Source organism: Delphinus delphis, chromosome 20 (genome assembly GCF_949987515.2).
Source record: "Delphinus delphis chromosome 20, mDelDel1.2, whole genome shotgun sequence".
Taxonomy (NCBI): domain Eukaryota; kingdom Metazoa; phylum Chordata; class Mammalia; order Artiodactyla; family Delphinidae; genus Delphinus; species Delphinus delphis.
This window is the reverse complement of record NC_082702.1, coordinates 58850165-58875777: the sequence shown is the minus strand read 5'-3', so window position 1 is coordinate 58875777 and position 25613 is coordinate 58850165. Positions and strand designations below refer to the sequence as shown.

The window sequence follows — 25613 nt, the reverse complement described above, 5'->3', positions numbered from 1 at the left end:
TGCGTGGATCGGTTTTCAGACACAGAGCCAGGTTTGCATGTTTCTGACACAAGCATAGCTGCACCGGCCTCTCTAGCCGCTTTCTCCATGTGGTGACCCTGTGGGGTCCCCGCTGGTCCCAGTGCTGGATCTTCCCCCCTTTTGTCCTGCAGCCGCCTGGTGGGTGGGTGTAGTGCCCGCCCAGGGCCACTTTTCCCATCCTGTCCCTCCCCAGGGCTGTCCTCCTCTGGGTTCTCAGTCTGCTCTTTCTCTGGCTTGTGCTTTTGTCTCCGTGGAGCAGCCATGGAGGCGTGTGGACTCGTCCCGTGCTGTGCTCTTGGTCACCACGTCGTGGGGCTCTCAGGGTGCCGGCCTGTCCCTGTCTTCTCCTCTCATTTATTCTGCAGCTTGGTCCCTTCTCTGTAAGACATCTTTTTCCTCCTCTGTTTTAACCACCCCCTCCTCCAACCTTCCTAGTTCACCGTTAATTGATAAGGTTTTCATTTCCATTCTGGCCGCGCAGTTCCAGTGGCTTGTGTGCTCTGTGCAAGGGAGGGTGGGTCTCGCCACAGGCTGGCAGCCTTGAGCTGCTGCCCCATTGTGTCCAGGGAGCTGCACTTCTGCACAGGGCATGGGGCGCCGTGAAGGGAGACTGTCCTGGGACAGGGTCTGGTAATTAGCCCTCCACTTTCTAAGCGCCTGCCAGGGTGTAGCAGGTACATACCCCGTGGTGGTTTTTTTTTTTTTTTTTTTTTTTCGGTATGCGGGCCTCTCACTGTTGTGGCCTCTCCTGGTGCGGTGCACAGGCTCCGGACGCGCAGGCCCAGCGACCATGGCTCACGTGCCCAGCCGCTCCGCGGCATGCGGGATCTTCCCGGACCGGGGCACGAACCCGCGTCCCCTGCATCGGCAGGCGGACTCCCAACCACTGCGCCACCAGGGAAGCCCTACCCAGTGTTTTAAACTTTACTATTGTGATATGTAACATAATATCCAAAAGTCTGCAAAATAAAAATGTACAATTTCATTCTCACAAAGAACACACGCATGTGACTTTTGTGTAGAAAACTCCAGGTCACACTCCCAGGCATGACTGCCCATCCCACCCTCCTCCAGACTTTTACTTACAATAGTCACCGCTTGATGTTTTTAATAGTCTTGTCAGCTGAGCAGTGCATCCCTCAGCACTGTTTTCAGAAACTTAGGGAAACATACAATGTAACTTTTTTTTGCCTTGACTTGTGAGATGGTTGGGTTGTTGCAGGCTCCCACAGGGGCTGCTGGCGCGTGCGGTACAGGCCTGCGTCCTGCGCTGGCGTGGCCTCTGGGTGTCGCCCCAGGAGCTGTGGGCTGTTGGGCGCGCGTGCGCGGTGGGTCCGTGGCTCCGCTCGCGCTCCCATCAGGATGCGTCGTTTGCTCTGTTCTGCATCTTCGCTGATGTTCTATAGCTTATTTTGGTTTTTGTTTGCATTGTCCTGTTGGTTAAAGAAGCTGATCAGTTTTTCATCTGGATTTCCTCTTTTGTGAAAGGCCTGAGTCTCACTTCCATCTTTTGTAGTGGACGTTTTCTCTTTTCCTTATTGATTTGTGGGAGCTCTTTATAGATGCTGGATAAGAGATTTTTGTCAGTTATGTGTGTAGAAAATTCTTCTCTTTTGTGGGAAGGTGACCTTTAATGAACAAAACTTGTTGTTTTTAAAGTGTTAGAATCTGGGCTTCCCCGGTGGCGCAGTGGTTAAGAATCCGCCTGCCAACGCAGGGGACATGGGTTCGAGCCCTGGTCCGGGAAGATCCCACATGCCGCGGAGCAACTAAGCCCGTGCACCACAACTACTGAGCCTGTGCTCTAGAGCCCACGAGCCACAACTACTGAGCCCACGTGCCACAACTACTGAAGCCCGCATGCCTAGAACCCGTGCTCTGCAACACGGGTTCTAGGCATGAGAAGCCCGCGCACCACAACGAAGAGTAGCCCCCGCTCGCCGCCACTAGAGAAAGCCCGCGCGCAGCAACGAAGACTCAACGCGGCCAAAAATAAATAAATAAAATTTAAAAATAAAGTGTCAGAATTTTCAGACTTTGCCGTTATGGTTAGTGTTTCCGGTTTTGCGGGCTCTTTCTTTACCTTGAGGTTGTGAAGGTGTTCTCTACCCTGTTGTCCAGCAGCCTGTTCTCCTCTGGTCTGCAGTGTCTGGACTTGGGTTCTGTGTGGGGGTGAGTGGGAATCACCTTCATGTCTCTGCATGGACTCTGCCGGGGGGCTCAGGTCGGGGGCTCCTTGGTCGGAACGTGGGTCACCGTGCACATGCGCTTGGCCTGCCGGTTGGCCCTTGTCAGCATCAGGCGGTGTCAGTACTGTTCTTCAGCTTTTTGACTTTGACTTTAATTTTTTAAATTAATATTTATTTATGCAATTTGAAGTCCTTTCCTTTTCATTTTAAGTTTATTAGCATGAGTTCTTTTTTTCTTTCTGTTTTTTTGGAAGGAAGATTTATTTATTTATTTGTTTGTTTTTGGCTGCGTTGGGTCTTTGTTGCAGTGCGCGGGCTTCTCATTGGGGTGGCTTCTTGTTGCGGATCACAGGCTCTAGGTTCGTGGACTTCAGTAGTTTGTGGCACGTGGGCAGTAGAGCATAGGCTCAGTAGTTGTGGCACATGGGCTCAGTGGTTGTGGCTCCCGGGCTCAGTGGTTGTGGCTCACGGGCTCTAGCGCACAGGCTCAGTAGTTGTGGCACACGGGCTTAGTTGCTCTGCGGCATGTGGGATCTTCCCAGACCAGGGCTCGAACCCGTGTCCCCTGCGTTGGCAGGCGGATTCTTAACCACTGCACCACCAGGGAATTTCCAAGTGCTTTCTTTTTTAAAGACCTTTTCCTTTTTTTTCTTATGCCAATTTGGGCTTCTGTACAGGAGTCATTTTATGGTTCCCAGCCCCTGCTCCTGGTTTGCACTCATTGTTTCCTGACAGCAAGTACTTCCATCTGGGTTCCCTCTGCCCAGGAGCCTCTGTACTGGTGTTCGGCTGCTGGGCCCTGAGTCCCTTACACACCTGGGGGTTTGCAGTGAGGACCGCACAGTAAACTTTACTGAACTTTTACTGAAAAGTAACTATTTTATAAAAGAAAACAGAAGTTTAGTGAGAAGAGTGGCATTGTTTCATATAGCTGCAGCTCTTTCTAATACCTGGCACCTTTACTCCATCTGTTGCATTCTGCGGTTTTGCTTAAAGTGTGTGAAAACGATCCAGCCTCTCACAGACATGTATAGGGAACAGGGAGTCGCCTGGGAGCCTCCACGTGAGGGTGGGTTCTCCTCCGACTGGACTCGGGGGATCTGAAGACCCTGGGGGCTCCCTTGTGAAGCATTGGTCCCCTGAGGTGTGTGGGTCTCCCAAATGTGGACGGTCCATGATCACCACCAACCTCATTTGACCCGTCTTCAGGCTGGGTGCTAGGAAGCTAATGGAAGGGATACAAGTTTCCCAGAATTCATGTGAAAGCTCAAATTTTATTGCTGGCCACAACTACTGTTAGTTTTCCTTGAAGCGATGGCCTCATTTAGTTCATTTTTGAGAAAACACGTACCAGTCCTTAATAATCATAGCTTGTCTGAGAGAGTCTTTCAAGTAGCCGTTGTGCCCCATGAAAACGCAGCCGGCGTGGCCACAGCCCCGCCGCAGGGGCTTTTCCAGAGCCCAGTGCAGTCCCGCCAGCCCCACCGTCCGTCTGCTCAGAGTGTTGGGAGGGCAGGGAGTAGGGTTTGCAGAGCGACAGAGTGGACGACGTTTGCTGCTTTATCGAGGCAGCGCTAGGGACGCCGGCTGGCACACCGCGGCCACGTGCCAGCGGGTGCATGGCCACGCCGGCCGGAGAGGGCTTGGGGCGTCTTGGGGCCCTCAGGTGACACTGATAGGCCACAGTGTCCCTTGTGGAGCCCACGATAGTGCTCTGGGTGTGGTCTCTGTCCAGGGAGACCTTACTTATGGACACAGAAATTCTAATTCCATGCAGTTTTCCTGGTTTACAAAATATTAGTCTTGACTTTCTTTGTCCCCCAAGGATTTAAATTCAGACCATTCTTGGAGCTCAGCTCTGACCCCACAGGAGAGGCCGGGCTGTGCCGCCTGCGGCTGCCATTGCCCCCCCCCCACCCCGGCCAAGGCCCGCAGGAGGGGGAGGGCCGGGGGACTTTGCTGCAGGCTCGCAGGTGCCTTTCTTTTGCCGTTACCCTGGTCGCCAGTGTGGCTACATTTGGTGTTTGAGTCTGGAAATCGTTTTTTGGGACCGTTGCTGCGCTGTGTCCGCGTCCCCTGCACAGAGGCCCCCGTGCGGGAGAGGCGGGGCTCAGTGGGCTCCTGCCCTTTGGCTGGGGTCCTGTCCTGGGCCGTTGTCTCTGGTTCCTCCTCGGGCAGCGTCTTTGCCTTGCTGTGACAGCGGGCTTTCTGGATTGCTTCTCTAGGACTTAGCGTATCCTCTCGTTTTAAAATTTGTGAGTCTTTTCTTCTGTCTCTGAATTTTTCTAGACTCTCCTGAAGCCCAGCTTGCTGCTGACCCGGTCTCTCTCTAGCCCCTGCTCACCCTGCTCCTGTGTGTGTGGTCCCTCCGGGCCCTGCTCTGAGCCTCCCTCTCAGCTGCCTTCTCTGCCCCTGTGGTTGCAGCTTGCGGGGATGAGGCCGCTGGGGCGGGGGTGGCTGGCACAGGTTGGCAGGCGGTGGGCCCTCGTCCCGCCCCATTGCGCCTTCCCTCCTGGAGCTGCGGGGCCGGGCTCTCCCTGTCCGTGGATTTGGGGCCCATGGTGCTGTGGCCTTTTCCACTCAGGTTCCAGCTTTGATCCCCACGAGGCCAGTAAAGTTGCCTTCAGGTTCCCCCTCGTGTCTTGCTTTTAGCTTGTCACTCGCAAAGGCAGGAGTTTGCTGAACGGCGGGTGTGGCAGGGGTGCAGCCACCCACCTTCCTCAGGGTTAGTTTGGAGGGAGCCTCTCCTCCGAGAGTTGCGCCTCTTGCCCACGGAGAGGGACTCGCAGGGCCGAGTTGTGTCAGGAAGGAGGAGGGTGCCGTGGTCGGGGCAGTTGCTTGCTGCGGTGCCCGCGGGGCTAGGTCTGCCCATGGTGCTCAGAGCGCCTTTGGGGAGGGACACGCCTCGTTGTGACACGAGGTCTCTTGACAAGGATGTCTGTCCCGCCAGCCCCTGTGAATGGACGTCTCCCTGGGCCCAGGACAGGCAGGCGGGAAGGAGAGGCTGCCCAGCGGAGGGGTGCAGGGTGGTGTGGAGCCCGAGCGACTGGGCAGCCTCAGGGAGGGTCCTGCTGGGCACGTAGGGGAGAGGACAGAAGTGTGCCTGTGAGACCGGGACACAGCTGGGGCGGACCTGGACCCATCGAGCCCTGTCCCTCCTCAGGAATGAGTGGAGACCTGGCACTCGGGGCTAGCTGCCAACACAGACATCCTGGTGAGGCGCGGGCCTCCTCCGTCAGCTAGTGGATTGCGCCCAAAATGACGGCAGTGGCGAGTGTCTCCTGGTGGCAGGGATGTGCCAGAGCCCGGGTCGGAGACGTGCACGCGGGTGTAGTGTTGAAATTTCACGCCGACGACAGCAGCGGAGCAGGAGGCGCTAGAGGAGCCGCAGGGTCTGCCGGTGTTTCCAGAAGCTGGGGGTGCGCCTTGGGGGGCCGCCGTGGGCACCGAGGCCCTGGAGGAGCGGGCCCCCCTCTTGCCCCCAGCCTCTGGGCAGCTCGTGCAGGGCTTCCCAGGAAAGGCCAGAGCCGCCGTGGGGCACTTGGTGACATCAGCTTTTGCGGCCTGGTCTGGCCGTCCACGCGCCCTCCTGGTTTGGATGCGGCAAGGTCGGGGTCCGGGACTCGTGGGTCCACCCGGCGTGCGCTGCCTGGCTCCACACACTCGGGGATTCGCGTCTGGGGGTGCGAGCGTCGCGCGTCCACGGCTCCGTGGCCTGAGTTTCCATCTTGGGAGCAGGCAGTCAGGAGGTTTTCAAAACATTAACTTAGGATAATCTTTAAATTTCTGTGGAAACATTGCTGATGAGTTCCCAGGTAGCCCTGAGATTCAGCAGCTGTCCTGAGTCAGGCCCTGACATGCCATTCCTCAGGCTGAGACAGCCCAGTTTGGTCTTGGAAAACTGGAAGAGAGCTTGGCGTTCACAGTTTCAAGCGCAGATAGGAACCATCATTTACGGCCGCAGCCACGGGGAACGTGTGAAGGCAGAGCCCGGCCCACCTGCGTGGTGTGCTGCGGAGGCGGTGTCAGGAGGTGGTGTGGTCCCTCCACTGACTACAGTTAGATGTGTGTTGGCCAGTGAATAAGCAAGGGGACACTCGGGGAACCTTTGATCCGTTAACGTGGAAAAGGAGACAGGTTCTCCAGAGGCTGGTGAAGAGCAGGTCGGAGCTGCCACTCCAGAACGCTTCTGAACAGCGTGTTTCCAAAACCATACAGAGTAGAGGCTGTTTAATTCCGGGTGAGCTATTTACAAAACCCCTCATCCAACACGGCAAGGCGCCAGAGGTGTGATTCGGTTTGTGTGAACTGTTCTCTGACCCTGTGAGGAGGATGTCTGCGAGGAAGGCTTTCAGGAGGACGGAGCAGACGTGCTTTTCCCTGTTCCCTCTGCTGAGCGCAGCACGCACCCTGGATGTGATTCGTGGAGCAAGCACAGGAGGACCGGGGGGGTGGGGGGAGAGCTGTCTACATCGGGCAGGGGCGGGGCGGGTCAGTGTGGCCACAGGCAGAGACGACTCCACGCACAGGTGCAGAGCGCCTGGCTGTGCCGGCACGGCCGCCAGGGAAGCACCGGGCTTGTTGGGAGCAGCAGACAGGATTGAGAGGCGAGTCGGCCAGCATCTCCCCTGGGGTCTCCATGGGGAAGGCGGTGGGTGGAGTGGACAGTTCCGCGGGCTGCGGGGTGGTCTCTGGTTATGTGGTACCTGGGATGCGTTATGTTCGGGGGAGTCGGCGGCTTGTGTGTGAGAGGTAGGTGGGGTGGTGGGTGGTTTTGTGGGGGGTTCTTGGCCATTGCCAAGAAAGGGCTGGCCCTGGTGGGAGGGCGGTCTGTCCCCAGAAAGCAAACTGAAGATGCCAAAACATAAAATACAGAAAACACGATAACCACAGCATGTGTCCTGGGAAATGCAGGGGCGCAGGCCTCAGGCCCACATGCAGGAGTGGGCGCCGCAGCTACCTGACATCCTCCGGGCGTTCCCCAGCGGCGTCACTTGCCTACCTTCTGGACATTTGACTTGCGGGAGTTGGGGAGTTCGGGGTGCTGGGTGCTTTCTGAGTGGCAGAGTAGCCCTCATCCTGACCTTCTGTTGGGGGTGGGGGCAGGGGGCCGAGAGGGTGGTGGGCGTGATCCCCTGGACCTCGAGGTGTGACCCTGCCCGTGGGCAGAGGGTGCTGCCACCAAGCGTGTGTGGCGCCTGACCCCCGGAGCAGGGCCCCGCGTGCACCCCGGGGTTCTGCTGTTCTCCCTCGTGGAGGGGGACGTGCCGCTGCCGGGGCTGCCTGCCGGGCCGGTGCCTCAGGAGCGGCCCCCTCAGAAGGCTGCTGCGTCCATGCGTCGTGCATCACCGACTGGAGGCGGCACCTGGGTTTCATGTGGGGTCACTGGATCTTAACCCCTGTCCTCTGTTTTTAAGCAGACGGTTGACGATGAAGCGATGGCGGCGTGAATGAAGGCCTGGTGAGGAGGAAACGATGCCCAAGGGTGGGTGTTCTAGAACCCCACAGCAGGAGGAGCGTTCCCTGAGCAGCGACATGGTGGAGAAGCAGCCCGGGAAAAAGGTGAGCTCGTCCTCCCCCACCACTCCGCGTGGGCCTCGTCCGGGCCCGGGGGAGGGCTGGGGGTGTCACTGTCGCTTGTCCCTCTGCAGTGGGCGACGTCTGTGCCGCGAGACCCTCTTCGGGCGGCAGTGGAGGAACTGCTGTGCTGGGTGGCTGTGGAGGACACGTCTGGCTTTTTTTAAGGATGTTTGTTATTTGGGGGCCAAAGTGGAGCTTTAACCACTAGGTCCGTGGACAGAAATTGCTGTCTGAGAGAACCCCAGTTCGGCCCCACCGTCTGTCCCTCAGGACCATGGGTTCCTGCCATTTGGTTGGTGGCAGACCAAATCTGACGGTAGCCGTGAGTGGTCCTGACTTGAAACGCTGCTGGGTAATTGTACTCCCCGTTTGCTTGTTGCCAATGTGAATAGGAAAATGGGTTGTAAATCTGCATCATTGCGTCCTGTTAATGTGCTGGCGCCCTGGGCTCAGGGGTGTGTGCTGTGTGCTCCACAAGCTGTGACACCCAGTGTTCCCTCCAGACTGTTCTTAGCGGGACCCCCAGGCTGGTCTGTAGGAGTTACAGACTCACAGGCTTCCTGAGGGAGGGCCCACCTGCAAAGGTGGCCTCGCCCGTGCTCTGCGTGGGGTGCTGTGGCCTGTGCCCGGCCCCCCTTGATCCAGGAGGAGGACATTCAGAGAAGCCCTCCGTGTGGAAGCTGGGTGTGGCTCGTTGCTGCTTTGCCCCGTGGTTTTACGAGCAGGTCTGGGAAGAGGCCTCGGGCTCCATGCTCCTCCCAGCGCTGGGAAACTCTGGGAGCGCTGGTTCCCGGAATCCCAGAGGAATCCACCGAGGAGAGAGTAGGAGGCCGCGTTCAGATGCTGAATTCCCAGGAAGGGTGGCAGGGGTCCATGGATCCAAAGCCCCTGGGAGCCCCCGCTCCTCTCGGGGCTCCAGACAGGCCTTCTGGTGGCAGTGAAGGGGTCGGGGTATTGCCGTCCCAGGTGGACTCCTGCGGTCCCAGTGACACTGGGGATTGCAGAGAGGGAGGTAGAGAAAAAGGCCCGAGGAACAAGCTGTGCCTGGCCGAGGAGCCAGCCCCGCGCCCTGCCCCGCTCTCTGCGGGACGCCGGCTGAAGCACATGCCACCCGCTGCGACCCCCTCCCCTCCACAGGACGCTCCCCGGGCATGGCTGTGTGACACCACAGGTGTCCACGCAGGTTTCGCAGGGGAGGGACAGGTCAGGCCTTGAGAGAGAGGAGCACCCTGACTGGAGCAGGGAGGGCAGCTGCGTTCCCCCAGACGACAGGGCCGTCTGTAGAGGAGGCCCAGGAGGTGTGCGCAGAAGCGGCGGGGTGCAAGGCCTGCGGAGCGAGGCTGTGGCCGGAGCAGCGTGCAGAGTGCCTTTTCTGAGCGCTGTTAGCCAGCGGTCGGGTGTGTAAGTTTAAAAACACATGTGTGGGGCTTCCCTGGTGGCGCAGTGGTTGAGAGTCCGCCTGCCGATGCAGGGGACACGGGTTCGTGCCCTGGTCCGGGAGGATCCCACATGCTGCGGAGCGGCTGGGCCCGTGAGCCGTGGCCGCTGGGCCTGCGCATCCGGAGCCTGTGCTCCGCAACGGGAGAGGCCACAACAGTGAGAGGCCCGCGTACCGCAAAAAAAAAAGGCTACAGACTGTTTAGGGATTAATTTGATGAAAGATGTGCACCCTGAAACCTGCAGAACTTTGCTGTGGGAAACTCAGGCAGTTCTGAGCCGCTGGAGAGGAGCAGGGCCTACGGGCCGAGGGTGTCTCCATAGTGTTCAGATACCAGCGCCCCCCAAGCCAGTCTCATAGAGCCGTCTCGATGCAGGTCCAAGCCCCTGAGGGCTCTTGGGGAGAAACCGATAAGCTGCTTCCAAAGTGTGTTTGGAAATTCAAAGGACCTGGCGCAGCAACAGCCACCTTGAAAAGGCAGGAGGGAGTCGGAGGCCCTCGGCCTTGGCTGTGAAGCTGCGGGGCAGTGGAGACAGGCGCACACCTGTCCTGGGGAGCAGGGTCCCCACAGGCACCCACGTGTGTGCTCAGCTGCTTGTCTACAAGATGCTGAGGCTGCTCCGTTGCGAAAGGATCATCTTTTCAGCAGACGAAGGTGGGACAGTCAGATCAACCTATTTGTGCTGTTTTTGGTGGCTGATAGAGTCCTCATTCCTACTGGCTTCTGTCGTTGTTGGTCATTCACAGATAAGACTCAGTTAGTCATAGTCGAGGGGGTTCCAGGGCAGGTGTGTGGGGTGCGGGTTAAGAGCCAGCCCTCCTGTCTCTGTACATGGTGTGTGGGAGCTGGCTGAGCGTCCGTGGGGGACGCTGGTTGCTGGGCCACAGCAGTTTTCAGGGTGTGCCACGGTCTGACACGGAGGTTGAACTGATAGAGGTTGAACCCGATAGAGGTTGAACTTGACGTCTAGACATCCTGTTAGCATTGAGGAAGTAAACACACTGTGGAGTGTGTAAGGTTGGTCCCTGTGACGGTGCCTGGGTACTAGTGCGGGAGGCTCAGCGAGGTCTGCCCTGCTCTGCTCTGGCTGAGGGTTAAAAGCTTTCTGTGAGCACTTTTAGTGAAGTAGAAATGCACATTTCCTTTCTAGAACCTGGGATCACGACGAGCCAGACCAGGCTCTCGGGACACCCCCCTCCCCCGCGAGCAGTCCCCACGGTAACACCCCGCCCCCACCCACAGGGGATGCGGACTCATGGTGGGGATCTCTGCTTCCTTTCGATGGACAGGCCCTTGCTGTTGGAAGGAGGCTCTTCCTCTGTGGCTGTGTGGTGTCCATCGGATGGACGTTCAAGCAGCTTCTCTGCCGATTCCTGTGCTGATACACATCTGGGTTCTTTCCAGTCCAGGTGTGACGTGAACATACATACATTGGGGTTTTTCTATGGAGGCAGCAGATAGGGTTTAACGGTTCGTCAAAGTGACTGCACAGTTCTGCACCCCCAAAGCCTAGGTAAGGCGGACCCATCCGTGCTAACACTTGGGGATGTCAGTTTAATTTGCCTTTTTCTGTCGTCTACTGGTCTCCTGTACCGTCCTCTGCAAGCTGTCCGTCTGTGATCCATCTGGACTCATTTTGTGTTTCGTGCTGTAAGGGAGGGTCAAGGTTTATTTTCTTCCCTGTGGATGTCCACATGGTCATTGTCACTGGGAAGACTGTCCTTTCCTGCTGGGTTGTAGCGGAGCCCTTGTCACCAGTCAGGTGGGGCTCAGCTTCTGCTCTTTGCTCTGAGCCTTTGGCCCTTGGGTCCAGGACTACCTGCTGTGACTATAATTGTGCAGTCTTGACACCGGGCAGTTTCGTTTGCCCATCTTCGTTGTTCTTCAGAATTGTCCTGCCACTTGTGACCCTCTGCGTTTCCATGCACATTTTGGAAAAAGCTGGTTGATCTCCACGCAAAGCCTGCTGGGTTTTGATTGGATTGCTTTGAATGTAGAGATGGGTTGGGGGAGATATGCTGTGCTAACAGTATTGAACAGTGTCCCATAAGTGGGCCTGCATTTTTATCAGTCTAATTTCTGTTCTCTCAGTAATGTTTGTCATTGTCTATGTAGAGGGCTTGAACACCTTCTGTTAGATTCATTCCTATGTATTTAATGTCTTTGGATATGAATATGTAATATTTCAGCATGATTTCCTAATGGTTTATAGTATATAGAAACCAGTCACCTTCCGTGTGATTGAGCTTCTCATTCACGTACTAATTTGAAGAGTTTAATTGTAAATTCCTCTGGATTTTCTCCTGTGTAAAAACACAGCGTCGTAAGATAAATACTCCTTGTTATCCCTCAGGAAGAAGAGGGGGGCGGGGCTGGCCTGGTCTGACCGTGGAGGAGACCGCCCCCCTGAGGCGTGTTGTCACGGTGGGGCGCAGCCCGCCGGCATCTTCCCGCAGCTGTGGAATGTTCCGTCTACGGCTGCACTGGAGTGGATGCACCCATTTGCCTTTTGATGGGCGGTTGCTCTTTCTTTTACTGTTATGAACAAAACTGTGAGTTCGTGTGGCATGTCACTCACTCCCCGGACTTTGTTAGAAACTCTGAGTGGCCCCAAGCAGCGTCCGAGGCCCACTGCTCTGCCGGTCCAGTCAGCGATTCTTGTGAGAGTACTGGTGTTGCCTCCTGGTTTTAATTTGCATTTTCCCAACGCCGAACACCTTTCCAAACGTTAACTGGCTGTGTGGATATTTTTTTCTGACAAGTGCGTGTTCAGATCTTTTGCTCATTAAAAAATAGATTTAGTTTTTCAGTAGATGTGGTGAGTATAGGCATTCCTGCCTTGAACCCCCTCTCAGGGGTGGCACCCAATCTTCTGCACCAAACCTGTGTCAGGTGGGGGACGTCCCTCCCCACAGTGTGCTGGGAGTTGGCCTCAGGACCTCAGGGCTTTTCTGCAGCTGTGGAGATGATCATAATTTTCCATCCTTTTTTTTTTTTTAAAAAAGCATTTTTAAAATACTTATTCATTTGGCTGCGCTGACTCTTAGTTGCAGCATGCGGGATCTTTAGTTGCAGCATGCGAACTCTTAGTTGCGGCATGTGGGATCTAGTTCCCTGACCAAGGATCGAAGCTGGGCCCACTGCATTGGGAGTGTGGAGTCTTAGCCACTGGACCACCAGGAAAGTCCCCGTCCTTTATTTTCTTAGTGTGGTGAATTACATTGATTTTTTAATTTCTTGCATTTCTGAATACGTTGTTAGTGTGATTTGTGTTATCTTTTTTTGTGTCTGTCGATCAGATTAACGAACTGGACCAGGAGTTTTTTGGTGGCAGGTTGCTTATTACAGTTTGGGGCTTTCACTGGTGGGTGCTGTTCTCCTGGCAGGGGCGGCGGGGGGCGGGGCGGAGGTGCGTGCAGGTGGTGACAAGCGGGCCTGTGTCCTGGTGCCTCTGGTACCGGCTCGGCCGAGGCTCGGGCTCTGCCTGCTGGTCCCTCTTCGCGCTCCGGGTGCCCTCGGAGCTGGCAGTGTGTTGTGGCGGGGTCTCCCTGGTCACCCAAGGGTGTCTCGTTGCCTGCTGAGACTGGAGGGCACGGCGTGGCAGTCAAGTGGAGGACTCTCAGGGCCCCGGGAGACAGGACTTGCGCCGCTCAGGGTTGGGCGTCCCCTCCCAGGAGCACCCGACGCCCCAGTGCCGTGAGGGCTGCTGTGAGGGCCGTGTGTTTGCCTCCGCCTCCCCGGGGTGGATTCCAGAAAGGAAGCCTGCTGCTGGAGAAGGGGCCGCCTGGTGGTAGCAGTGCCGTCCTCCATGTCAGCAACGCACATTGGCTGGCCCGTGTGGTGCGGTGCGCTGCGGGCAGACGAGCCGGGGCGCTGGTCAGCCTGAGGCTCTGCTGAGCGCCCGCACCCCACCCTCAGGGCTCTGTGTGCTGCCCTTTCTGTGAGGGGCGTGTCACATCCCGATCCCCCCCGCGCCCCCCACCCCCAAGGTGGCGCTTCCCCCGGTTCTGCAGACGGTGGCAGGCGAGGCAGACGCCCGGCTGGACCTCCCAGTTTGAGGCTGGAGTTCGGGCTCCCGGGTCCTTACAGGTCAGCAGGGCTGGGAGCGATGGCCACACCCGGCCGCCCTCCAGCCAGCTCCTGCTCTGGGCTGGGTCGCCCGCACTGGGCTCTGCTCCGGGGCTGCTGCGGCGGCAAGATCCGTCCCAAAGACGGCCCTGCAGTGTCACAGGCCTGTGGTGACCAGAGGTGGCTCAGGCCCCGGGCAGGCGAGGGACGACACGCTGGAGGGGAGCCAGCGTCTCAGGGCAGACATTCTCTCCCGTTCGGTGCGAGGCCGGGCCCCTTCGTTCACGGTCACGGGGAGAGTTTCCAGTAGAGGGCAGGTTCCGTCTGTCAGCAGGCCCCTCTGAAGGTGCGTTTTCCCCGTTACTGAGTCCATCTCTGGGAACACGAGGCAGGAGGCAGCGAGGTGGTAGGGCCGTGGGTGCCTCTGAGCCTGGTGGGCAGGAGGGGTGTCCATTGCCCAGATAAGAGACTTGCTTTCCGGGCACGTGAAGTCCTGCTAGACCTAAGGACTTTGAGAGTCTAACTTGGGGCCAGCGTCTGAAAGCGTCACTCTCTTTTCCAGGATAAAGATAAAGTTTCTCTAACCAAGACCCCAAAGCTGGACCGCACTGATGGTGGGAAGGAGGTGAGAGAGCGAACGACCAAGCGGAAGCTGCCCTTCACTGTGGGCGCCAATGGAGAGCAGAAGGACTCGGACACAGGTACCCACCCGACCCCGGCACCCCAGTTCTGCTGCATGGACCCGGGAGGGGGTGACTCACAGCTGACAGGGCAGATTCCCAGGCAGAGGATTCCCGCAAGTGTGCACAGAAGCCACGTTCCCCCAGCCCCAGCCTGCCCAGGGGCCTCCCGTGCGTGTGAGCACGGGCTCCTCTCTCTCAAGGAGAGCCTCTGGAGAACTTCACATGGGAGGATAAACGTGTTTCCCCTCAGGGCTGCAGAAGCACATAAATTAAACCCAGTTGTTTGAAATGGAGGCCAGAGGGAGCTGTGAGAATGAGCAGGAGGCACGCAGTCCCCCTGCGCGTGCGCTGCGGGTGTGCCACTCACCACCACGTGGCGCGTGTGCGTTCAGGTTGGTTCCATCCGAGCTGCCTGCAGGGACATGTGCTGGGTCCAGGCAAGAACCCGGCCCCTTTCAGCCGGCTCACACTCCTCCTCTTGGTCCTGGTGTGCTGGGCCTTCCCCGCCTGCCGGTCATCTGACTGCAGACCCCCTAAGCCAGGGGCAGGTGTGGGGTGGATCCACAGAGCCACGAGGGGGCCTGGGTCCCCCAGGATGCAGCCACGGGGGAAGGAGCAGAGGTCCTGCCAGGATCGGGCGGAGGGCAGGGGGCTTTGCTGCACGTGAGGGTTTGTGTCAGGTCTCAGGAAAATGGCAGGTACGGGAATGACATAAATGTGAGAGAATTGGGAGAAATGGCAGGGGGAACAGCCTGAAATGAACGTCTTCACTCACAGCGCCTCCTGCACGGGGCGACCCCCAGGCGGGTGTGCCCCGGGCTCGCAGCCACTGAGCATGACCTGGGGTAGTTGCAGGCTGGTGAAGCAGGTTGGCGGGGCTGGTGGTGCCGGCTGGGGTATGGCTGGGGTCCGGGGCAGGCGGCTCGACCTCCGCGGGGTCCTCCGCAAGGGGAGGGGTTGGGCCGGGGAGGAGGGCAGAGGAGGTGGGAGTCCTCGCAGGGACCCTGTGCCTCAGGCTCTGGGTGCAGAAGAGACAGGCCCAGCTCAAGCTTGGGTGCCCGAGCCAGCTCTGGTACTGGAGGGCGTGGCGTCGCTGTTGGGTGCGGCTTCCTGGGTGCTGGGGGCCTGCAGGTCGGTGTCGTCCTCTGGGATGTCCCTGCCCGAGCACAGGCGGGCGCGGCGTCCTCGGGGGTGTCTGCGGGGTGCTGGCCGTGAAGGGGACGGTTGGCATCTCAGCACGGGGCGCCAGGCAGGTGGGAAACTGAAGAACGTTTTGCAAGTGGGATTTTCCAGGCAGGGACAAAGTCTAAATACATGGAAAGTCCAGCATTTGTCCTCTTACTGTTGAGTGGCTATCCCTTTGGGGGCCAGTTTTGCTGTACCATTGACCCTTGAACAGCACGACTGTGAGCTGCATGGCTCCGCTTATGTGCCAGCTTTTTCAGTAGTACACAGTGTGGGAGGAGGGGGGCCTTCGACTGGGTGACTGTGTCCTGCCCATCCCCCCCGCCCCCGGGGTTCAGGGGCTGACCCTGCAGCTTTCTTGTACACCTGCTTTGGTCATGTGGCAGAACTCGTCTCCAGTAACTGGGAGCGTCTCATCCTTCGGGCCAGGACTGGGCACCTCGCCTGCAGCCCTGGTCACTGACCCCTCCCTGCCCTTCCTGGTGAGCGGCCGCCTGGCCAGGCAGAGTGAAGCTCTTCCTCTGAGAGGCCTCACTTCCACCAGGTGCCGCCTGCCCGCCCGCCCCAGGGCAGATGGGGAGGCTCTTGTACAGAAGTGCCAACTCTGGTGAGCACCGAGCTAGGGAGGCTGAAGGTCCCCGTGTTCCCACGTCCCCTCCCTGCCTGCTGGCTCCTGCCGTGTCCCTCCAGCGCCCCCTGCTGGGAAGATGCAGCCTGGCACTCACAGGACGGTTGCAAGTGGCCAGTAGTTTCTCCGGCTGTGCTCCCTGAGCGGGGGAGGCTGGTGAGCATCCCCCAGAGACCCTCGGGCTCCCTGGGAGCACCCTCCTGTTTCCCGGTCCCCAGGAGGCCCGCAGCGCTTAGTCAGGGCTGGGGCGTCCTCCCTGGAGCTCAGGCCACCAGCGGGCGGGTGCCTGCAGGCAGGGAGAGGGGGCCCTCCTGCCCGGTGCCAGTCTTGGTGGGACCAGGACCTGCTTCAAATTATACTCTGCTGTCTGCTTCTTCTGTGTTTAATTTCCCCGCGACGTAAGTGTACGCACACCTCCTGCTGAGGTCCGTGTGGATGAAGCCCTGCAGGCTTCTTGCTCAGTCTGACAGCAGCCTTCCCGCCTCCCACCTGGAGCCCCCAGGGCCCTTCAGAGAGGGGCCTGTTCTCAGCTCCCAACGTTTCTTTGCTTCTACTTTGTGCTGGCTCTGCAGTGAGGATGTGTGAGCAGCTCACCCGTCTAGGGCTGGGATTTGGGGACGGAGGCGGCGGGCACGCAGCTTCCCTGGTGGGCGGGGCCTGTCGGGACTCCTGCTCAAGGCTGCCCTGTGTGCGGGGATTCACTGGCGCTGGGCTCTGAGCATGCCCCCTGCCAAATGCTGGAGGTCACGTGGGTGACCATGCAGGGGCTTGGCCGCCTGCCAGGCGCGACACGCTGTGAGTCGCGGGTTGGGAGGGCGCATGCCACCCACTGTGACCCTGGAGCTCTCGGGACCCCAGAGCGGGCAGGACTGGTGTCGGACGCTGGCCACCTCCATCCCAGGCCAAGTCGAGAGGGCGTGGCTGGGCCCGCTTCTCTCTGGTCTGGGTCAGGGTGGCCGCTCCACCCGGTGAACTCCCGGGTCTGGGTGTGGGGAGCTCGAGGGGTGGTCGGAGGCCCCCAGGCAGGCTGGGGCCGGCGGGATGGATGCTGCTGTTCGTGCGCTGCTGGCGGTCTGGATTATGATTCACTGCTGTCGTGAAAGTTGGGGTCAGTGGTTGGGAACCCCTGTTGTCCAGGCCCTTTATGCCCACCTCACCTCCGTGGATTCTGGCCTCCTGATCACGGTCACCTGGGGGACGGCTCTGTGGTCGCCCTTACCTGGAGCTGGAGCAGCCTCTGCCGGGGGAGTGAGACGTGGGGGGTCCAGCCTGTCCCTCTCAGGCCGGGGACTTGCTGAAGGCCACATAGACCGCTCTTTCTTTAAACGATCAATGCTGGAAATTTTTTTTAAAAAGGAAAAGGAGGAGACACAGAGCAGGAAACCGGAAGGGAAGCCGTTTGTCACCGCAGCCTGAATGATGGTGCCCGTGTGGGTCCAGTGGCGCTTGGAGGGTCGGAGTGTAATGCGGGGAGGACCCCGTGCAGCACGTCACCTGACGGGGTATCTGTCACATGTGGACTGTGCCTGGGCCGGCTCCTTGGTCAGAAGCCTGTGTTTGTGACTGATCGTGGAGGTCAGACCCTGTGTGGTGTGGGAGGTGTGCTCTGAGGCCAAGGGACGGGCCGCTCTTGGGACAGCAGGTCCCAGTGCCGACCACCCACCTCCCATCAGCCTGCCGTGGGCCGAGCCCTGCAACTTCATGGGAGACCGAGGACCTCCTCCGCCCCCTCCCCACCACAGGGCGGAGCCCTGACGATGGTGACATCTGAGGAGAGTCTTAGATTTCCCACTTTCGGCAACGTGGTACGCCCTGGTTGTCAGCCACGGGGCGTCTGGTGGCAGTGGACGGGCTGAGGGCAGCCGTGCCTGCCGACACCTCCGGCTGGAAGATGCCATCCTCCCGCCTGGGGGCCGAGAGGGCTCCCCAGGCTCACGCCGTCCTGCCCCCATGGGGCTGGCCCTCCCTGGGCCTCTGTGCGCCTTCCTAGCCCCAGAGCGGAGACGAGGATTGGACCCAGAGATGGCCGCCACAGGAGGAAGACACCCGAGCAGACACAGAACAGCGTCTAGAAGATCAGGCAGGGTTTTCACAGTGTAAAACAGAGCATGAGGCAGCAGAAACGATTGCTGAAACGAAGCATTCGGGCGGGGGACGGGTTCTAGCGCTTACCGGGTCCACCATGAGCAGAGTGAGTGCGCTGGAAGCTGCTGAACCTGAAGACGCCGCCTCGGCTGACGCACAGAAGGAAGCAGGGGAGTTGCCGACCGGGGTCCAGGAGGAGCACACGGGGCCGCCGGTGTCTGCGCAGGGTGCAGGCTCCACGCAGAGCGTCGTGTGGAACCACGGGACCGCCCGAGGGGACACAGAAGGCGGCTGGGAGAGTGTCTGCAGACCACGTCCCGGAAGCCAGAGGAGACCTTCTCCCAGAAGCTCACTCTGTGTCTCTGCTGCCAGGATTCGCCGTGACTCGGGGAAGTTCTCCACTGGACGCCGTCAGTTTTGCTGGGGAGTGAAACTCCCCAGGAGGAGTGGACCCTGGGTGCTGGGTCCTGAAACAGAGGCCCTCAGGGCTGCGCCCTCCGCAGGCCCAGCCCCAGCAGAGGCCACGGGGGCTGTGGGAGGAGAGCAGAGGCGTGTTCCGGGGGAGACAGGAACGCATTTAGGGGGAAACGCAGGGATGGCCTGGGGGGCTGGGGATCCTTGCATCTGCTATCTGGGTGACCGTGTCCCAGGAAGAGATGATAAACGTGGCCCCGATTTCACAGAGGACCAGCGAGGTGATTGAGCGTGAGAATCAGGGCGCCATGGACATACAGGCCGAGTCACACGGCTGTGCTTCGCTTTCCTCACGGTGAGGGGACTGTCCAGGCTCGTGAGACTGCCTTCCCCCCATTACCCCGGGAAGATGGCATGGCTGGCGTCCCCGGAGAACGAGGGGGCAGGGTGTGCTCCAGCCCCTGCGCCTCCACAGCGCCCTCTGGCCTTGCTCGCCACTCACACGGACCTGCCGGTTTTCCGGTCTACAGCTTGACACACGCCGCCTGGGCTTCGTGTAACTTCTGTTCTGCTTTCGGTTGGATGTGAGAAACAAAATGCTGGCAGAGCGCTGAGGGAGCTGGGCCGTTGCCCGGGCACCTCCTCTGCCGTGCCCCCATCCCAGCGCTGGCAGGTGGGGCCGTTGCCCACCTCAGGGCAGGGCAGGAAGGACGTTCTGCAGGTCTCACCTGGGTTGACCCCCGGCTTGGCCCCTGCCGACAGGACGCAGTGGCTGGGCAGGAAGGCCCTTCTGCAGCACCAGCGCCCCGGCCTCCGCTCCTCTGTGGCCCGGGTTCCGTGGGCAGCCGCTCCACCTGCGACGCCCAGCCCGGCCAGACGTGGGCTCTCCAGATCCCGGCAGCCGCGGCACCTGTGGAGAAGTACACTCTACCACCGAGAAGTTGGCGTCTCAGGAGATGGGATTACATTTGGGGTTTTTCCCTGTGTTAAGCCTGGGGAGACCAGAGGGTTGGGTTAGTCTGTTCTCCTCCACGTGTGGGGTGAGCAGGGCCCCTGGGCACGTGTGGACTCGTGCTGGGGTTGCCTGAGCCTTACAGCTCTCCCAGCCCCTTCCTGAGACCACAGGCCGGTGCCACAGGGCCCAGCTCTGCCGCCGACATCAGAGTCTCTGGGTAGAAGTTGCTTCTTCACTGCCACTCAACAGCAGCGCAGGCAAGACCCTCGAGGCACCTCCCTGGTCCTGGGCGTCCACTGGCTGCACGGTCACTTGAAGACAGAGGTGGCTGTGGCCCTTCTGCCGGGCTCCTCTGGCATCTTAAATCACGGGCGCGTCTGTCCTGGAGACCCGTGCGCCGCGGAGAGGGGGCTGCGCTGCTTGCTTCCACCCCCGAGGTGACCCAGTGTACTCGGCAGGTGCCGCCCACAGCCCGCGGGAGGCCGCGGGGTCACGCGCTTCGCTGAGGTCCTGCTTCCGTCCTCTCCTCTGGGGGCTTCGTGTCTCCACCGCCCCTGAGAGGCCAGACACCCCAATTGTCTGAGGCCAGGCTGTGCTTCCCAGGAGGTTGGGCAGAGCAGGGCCCCACGGCCTCCCCCTGCCCCGACCCCCAGACCCATCCGCGTGGCGCTCAGCTGTGGGAGAGCTTCTGAGCCAGGCTCCTGCCCAGGTCCGGCCACTGCCCCAGCGTGGCTTCGTTTCTCGGGGCTCCTTGAAGCTGCTGGGTGCCAGCTGTGCCCTGTGCAGAGGCCTCCTCGAAGAGCCGGGGCCATGTGCCGCCCTTTCCTCACTGCTTTTGCCGGGTCGTGGGGGAATTGGGGGCGGGGGAGAAGGCGAGCGGGGTCCTTGGTCACCCCTGAGGAGCGTCCTTTCTGAGTTTCCTCCTTGCTTGGGCCTATGCCTCGTGCGTTGGTTAGAAACCAGTTGTTGCTGGCGGGGTGGCGTGTGGTGCTCGGGGGTCATCACCTAAGATGCACAGATCACCGTTGTCAGCAGATCACAACTTCAGTTTTTAAAAAGGCAGTTTAAGGTACTTTTTAAGGAAATAACTGTTTACAGAAAACGCTTTGTAAGAAAATGGAAAGCGTGACACGCTTGTGGGGCCTGAGGTGGAGAGCAGCCCAGGGTTGTAGTTGTGGGAGTGGAGAGGTCGCCCCAGCCCGGGGACGCGGAGGGCAGGGAGAGCCCCTCAGACACCCGGGCCCCGTGGCGACCCAGCTTCCCTCCCCGTGGTCCGCACCCGTGACCTAGGCCCCCCCATCCCCGGGCTCCCCAGAGCACACAGGGCAGCAGGGGAGGGGTCTGAGACTCGACGGAGCCCCAGTTCCTGTGAGTAGGAGGGTGAGTGTGGAGCAAGGTGAGCTTTTGGCTCCTGGTCCGTGGAGTGGGGGGTGTCTCTTCTCCCCGCCCCCCCTGCCCCTGTGAAAGACACGGCGCAGTGTTTCTGCCTGAGGCCGGCAGGGTGTTAGGTGAGGGGCCAGAGGAGCACAGTATGCTTGTCGTGAGGAGGCTGAGGGGCGCCGGGCCGGCGCCGTATCTCGTTAGTGCTCTGTGTTGATGCCTTTAGATGCCTCCAGCTCAGTCCACGCCGTGGTACTGCAAGGCTGGTTCGCTCCTCGAAGCGCCATGGCATGAGATGGAGGCTCCTAGAAGCAAGAAGAAAGGTACGGTACCGCCCAGCCAGCCTCGGCCTCCCGCGGGTCTCCAAGCCGTGTGCGCGCTTACAGCTGAGCGCTGGAGGCGGGTGGGGAGGAGGACCTGGACCACAGACACTAGGAGTTGCGAGACCGAGGCCCGTCCTGAGTGAGCCGGGGCTCGGGGTCGTCCGTCCCGCCGCCTGGCGCGCAGGGCACGGTCTGGGGAGGCACCTGGAGCGGTGGACGGTCGGTGGGGGCCAGGCTTGGCTTCAGTGGCTGGTGACGAGGTGTCGGAATCGTGTCCCCAGCACAGCTACTGCCGGAAGCGGTGACGACGGGCAGCGTGCGTGCTGCCAGCTGTCCCTCCCCTCCCCCGCAGGCTGTGCGGCCCCGGAGTCAGAGGGCTCCGTGGCATGAAGTCTCCCCTCTCTCCTCCACGCCTCACAGAGAAGCAGGGTCCCGAGCGGAAGAGGATCAAGAAGGAGCCTGTCGCCCGCAAGGCCGGGCTGCTGTTCGGCATGGGGCTGTCCGGGATCCGCGCCGGCTACCCGCTCTCGGAGCGCCAGCAGGTGGCTCTCCTCATGCAGATGACGGCCGAGGAGTCTGCCAACAGCCCAGGTGAGCCCTGGGGGCAGGTGGTCCTGGGGCCTGGGAGGCCCTCCTTTGGGACGGTGGCCCAGCCCCGCAGGTCCCTCCCGGTAACCTCCGCCCATCCTCTCCTCGGCCTGCAGTGGACACGACACCAAAGCACCCCTCCCAGTCGACAGTGTGTCAGAAGGGGACGCCCAATTCTGCCTCAAAAACCAAAGATAAAGTGAACAAGAGAAATGAGCGTGGAGAGACCCGCCTACACCGGGCGGCCATCCGGGGGGACGCCCGGCGTATCAAGGAGCTCATCAGCGAGGGGGCGGACGTCAACGTCAAGGACTTCGCAGGTGAGAGCCCGGAGGGAGGGCCGTGGGGCAGACCCCCTTTTACGTAGGATGATTTGCTCTTTTTTGTGTGTCCAGAGCTGTGCACTGAGAGAGGAGTGTTGGTGAGACCAGGAGGCCTTCCTGTGTGGAATCCTAGGTTTTCCCACGGCCCTGGGTGTTGGACCCAAACCTAGTTTAGCACCTTTTTTTTTTTTTAAAAGGAAAAAAAAAAGCGATTTTCCTAAGTTGCATTTTTCCAAATCCCTGGGATCTGTCCACGGGGCAGCTCTGTGTGCGTGCCGACGTGAGCAGCTGCTCCCCGAGAGGCCTCAGCGCATGCTCACGGAGGCCCTTCCAGACCTGCGGCCGTGGCCACGCCCTGCCTGCTTCCCTGTCTGCAGACAGGGCACATCCTCCCTGTGTGTTGACAGGTGACTTGGGCTGAGGCTGCCCCTTGTGACCCTGTGTTCATTGATCTGTACCCTTGTCAGCTCGGTGGGCCACGTCACCCTCTCAGATTCTTAGTCTGTAAGGTTAACTGCTAGAGGTCACGAGCAACCCAGAGGCGCCCAAGTAAAGACCACTCGGCATTTCTAGTCTGGGTGCCCACCAGGCCTCTGTCCTGTCCTTAGCGCTTCCTGAGTGCCACCCAGCAGCGGGAGTGACCTTCCTGAGGGTTAAATCACGTACGTGCTGAGTGTCTGTTTCCAGGCTGGACTGCGCTGCACGAGGCCTGTAACCGGGGCTACTACGATGTCGCGAAGCAGCTGCTGGCCGCCGGCGCAGAGGTGAACACCAAGGGCCTGGATGATGACACCCCCTTGCACGACGCCGCCAACAATGGGCACTACAAGGTGGGCGCCTCCCCGCAGACCCCACGGCAGGCCTGCCATTAGACTGTGCACTGGTCCGCAGCCACCTGTTTCTCTGTCCTTCCTGTGTGCGGGGTGACCAGGAAGTGAATCTTTGACAGGCCCCGCCTCCCCCCCAGCCCAGCTTTCTCACCCTGGGTCAGCACCTGGGTGGCCTCTCGCGCCGTCTGTGGCTTGTGTGTCAGCGCCCTGCTCTGGCCACTCAGGTGTGGTCAGCCATTAGGAGGTGAGCGGTCATACCCAGAGGCAGGGGGGCTCTGCCTGTCCTCGGCCCTGTGCTGCCGCCAGACCCGGCAGCCTGGACGGGGGTAGACAACATGGGGTGAGCAGCCCAGGAGCCGCGAGCACCTGGGGCACGGCCCCTCAGGTCCAATGCAGGAGCCGCACGTGTAGGTGAGGGCCTGGCTGCGGTCACCACCACACTGTCCAAGAGGCCCCTGGCCAGAGCTGGGGTGGTGCGTGATGAGGACACGTGGCAGCTGTTTGAGTGCATCTGGTCTGTCGTGGCGGCCCCGCTGGTCACTGTAGGAAGGTGTCAGGGAACCGGCAGTGTGGCCAGTGTGAAAATGACGCGTTGGCGCAGGGAGAGATTGGGAGGTGCTCTGAGCTCAGGATACCGAGACACCTGGGACACCCGAGTGCTGATTACAGAGCTGACGTCAGGAATTAGTTAACGTTTTAGGGAAGACGATGGCATTATGGGGTTTTCGTTGTTACTGCTTTTTAAGAGCCGTTTTAGAGAAGAAGTATGCTGAAAAACTTTATGAAATATCTGGGATTTGCTAAAAAAAACCAGGGCAGGCAGGGACTTCCCTGGTGGTCAGTGCTTAAGAATCCGCCTTCCAACGCAGGGGATGCAGGTTTGATCCCTGGTCAAGGAACTAAGATCCCACATGCCATGGGGCAACTAAGCCCGCGCGCCGCAACTAGAGAGAAGCCCACGCACCGCAACGAAGAGCCCACACACCGCAACGAAAGGTCCCGCCTGCCACAGCTAAGACACGACACAGCCAAAAATTAAAAAACAAAAAGATACCCGGGGCAGTGGGCAGGTATGGGGTATGGGTGAAATGAGGCCGGCTGGCTGGTAGGTGATGGAGCTGGGAGGGAGAGGACCGCCGCCTGAATCTCCGCTTGTGTAACTGTCTTTAAACTTGTTATTAGGGAGCAGTGAGAGACAATGGACACGTGGCCTCAGGTGTGGGCTCTGCAGAGGGGAGAAGGCTGAGGGCCAGGAGATGGGAGGTGACCCAGGACTGTCCGGGTGGGCTGGTGGCCTTCGGGGCTGCATACGGCAGAGACCGTTTCTCGGCCGGAGGGAGGACGGCATTGAGGGGACTTAACCTGCGTTGCTGGTCTCAGAGGGAGGGGCCGTAGCCAGGGAACGTGGTGGCCTGAAGCAGTTGGGGTGTTCGTCGGCTGGCAGACAGCAAGGACACGGGACCAGAGCCCTGACTCTGGCCCCAGGATTGTCCAGCACCGTGGTGATTTGCCAGAGGGCAGGGGAGCGCCTGCCCAGGAAGCAGTGTCCTGCTCCCGCCATGCAGACCCAGGTACACCTGCGTGCAGCCCGGGCTGAAGTGGAGGCCGCCGTCCCGTTTGCCAGGCACCTGGGGGAGGCTGTCGGTTCCGCCCCGGCCACCCGAGTGAAGCGAGGATCGAGATGGAGTGAGTCACACAGAACTCTTTGGTTTCCTGGTGCATCTGAACGTTGTCTGCACTGGACAGTTGCCGTTAGGTGTGCAATAGCAGTATCTATAAACAAGTTGCACTCCTTTGTTAAGAAATACATTATTGCGGGACTTCCCTGGCGGTCCAGTGGTTAAGACTGCACGCTTCCGCTGCAGGGGACACGGGTTCAATCCCTGGTTAGAGAACTAAGATCCTGCATGCTGTGCCATGCGGCCTTAAAAAAAAAAAAGAAACACATTATTGCTAAAAAATGTAACTGTCACCTGAAGCTCCAGGAGTCGTGATCTTTTTGCTGGTGCAGGGTCTGAAATACCGCGAGAACTACCAAAATGTGACACACAGACACCAAGTGAGCAAATGCTGTCGGGGAAATGGCGCCAGTAGACTTGCTGGGTGCAGGGTAGGGTCGCCGCAGACCCTCCGTCTGTAGGCAACACGGCATCTGAAGCGCAGTAAAGTGAGGTCTGCTGTCCCTGCGTTCAGTGGGTCCTGGGCACGGATTAGCGACAGGTGATCTTACTTTCCTGCAATAAACAAACATGCAATAAACCTGCTTGCACAAGCTTGGTCTTTGTTTTCTGTACTGCGTAACACGCCCCCGCCCCCACCCCCCACCCCCCCCATAAAAGCCTTCCCCGCAAGTTGCAGGAACCCGGCGGCTCGAGAGGAGCAGCCTGTTTTGAGTGGTGGGTCTTTGGTGGGAGAGGCCTCGCGGGCAGCGTGAACAGCCTCCACCCCTTGGCCTGGTCGTGCTCAGGCCCTGTGAAGGGGCCGCAGTTGCGCATCAGCGTGGCGGCCGCTCTGTGTTTCTCAGGGTCCCTGACGGGCCTCTCACTGCTCCGCAGGTGGTGAAGCTGCTGCTCCGGTATGGAGGGAACCCTCAGCAGAGCAACAGGAAGGGCGAGACGCCGCTCAAGGTGGCCAGCTCCCCAACCATGGTGAACCTGCTGCTGGGCAAGGGCACCTACACGTCCAGTGAGGAGAGCTCGGCCGGTCAGTGCTGCGGGGCGGGCTGGGCAGGTGGCGCCACCGCGGTCAGGAGGGCTCTCCCGGCAGCCTCCTTGGATGCCTGCTGCTGACGGGAGCTTCTGGCCCGTGAGGAGTCCCCCACGAGCCGGGATGGGGGGCTTCCGTGCAGGGTCTCCAGCCCCGTGTCTGTGCAGACCTCTCTGTAGCCCCTCTGCCCGGGGCCAGCCTCAACCTGAACTAAGC

The 25613-nt window shown here is 59.9% G+C and overlaps 1 protein-coding gene across 3 annotated transcripts in view; it reads left to right on the top strand.

Annotated features, from left to right (window-relative positions):
• Window positions 1-25613, top strand: part of ANKRD11 (ankyrin repeat domain containing 11) — a 171841-nt gene that overhangs the window by 132642 nt on the left and 13586 nt on the right. Inside the window, exons 3-9 of one of the 3 annotated variants that reach the window (XM_059999153.1) lie at window positions 7631-7772; window positions 13860-13998; window positions 20854-20950; window positions 21371-21541; window positions 21655-21858; window positions 22549-22691; window positions 25247-25394. In XM_059999153.1, the coding sequence (XP_059855136.1) occupies window positions 13972-13998; window positions 20854-20950; window positions 21371-21541; window positions 21655-21858; window positions 22549-22691; window positions 25247-25394 (790 nt within the window). In that variant the 5' untranslated portion in view covers window positions 7631-7772; window positions 13860-13971. Of the gene's footprint in view, window positions 1-7627; window positions 7773-13859; window positions 13999-20853; window positions 20951-21370; window positions 21542-21654; window positions 21859-22548; window positions 22692-25246; window positions 25395-25613 lie in introns of all 3 variants that reach the window. The other 2 variants (XM_059999151.1, XM_059999152.1) reach the window with 2 other exon arrangements.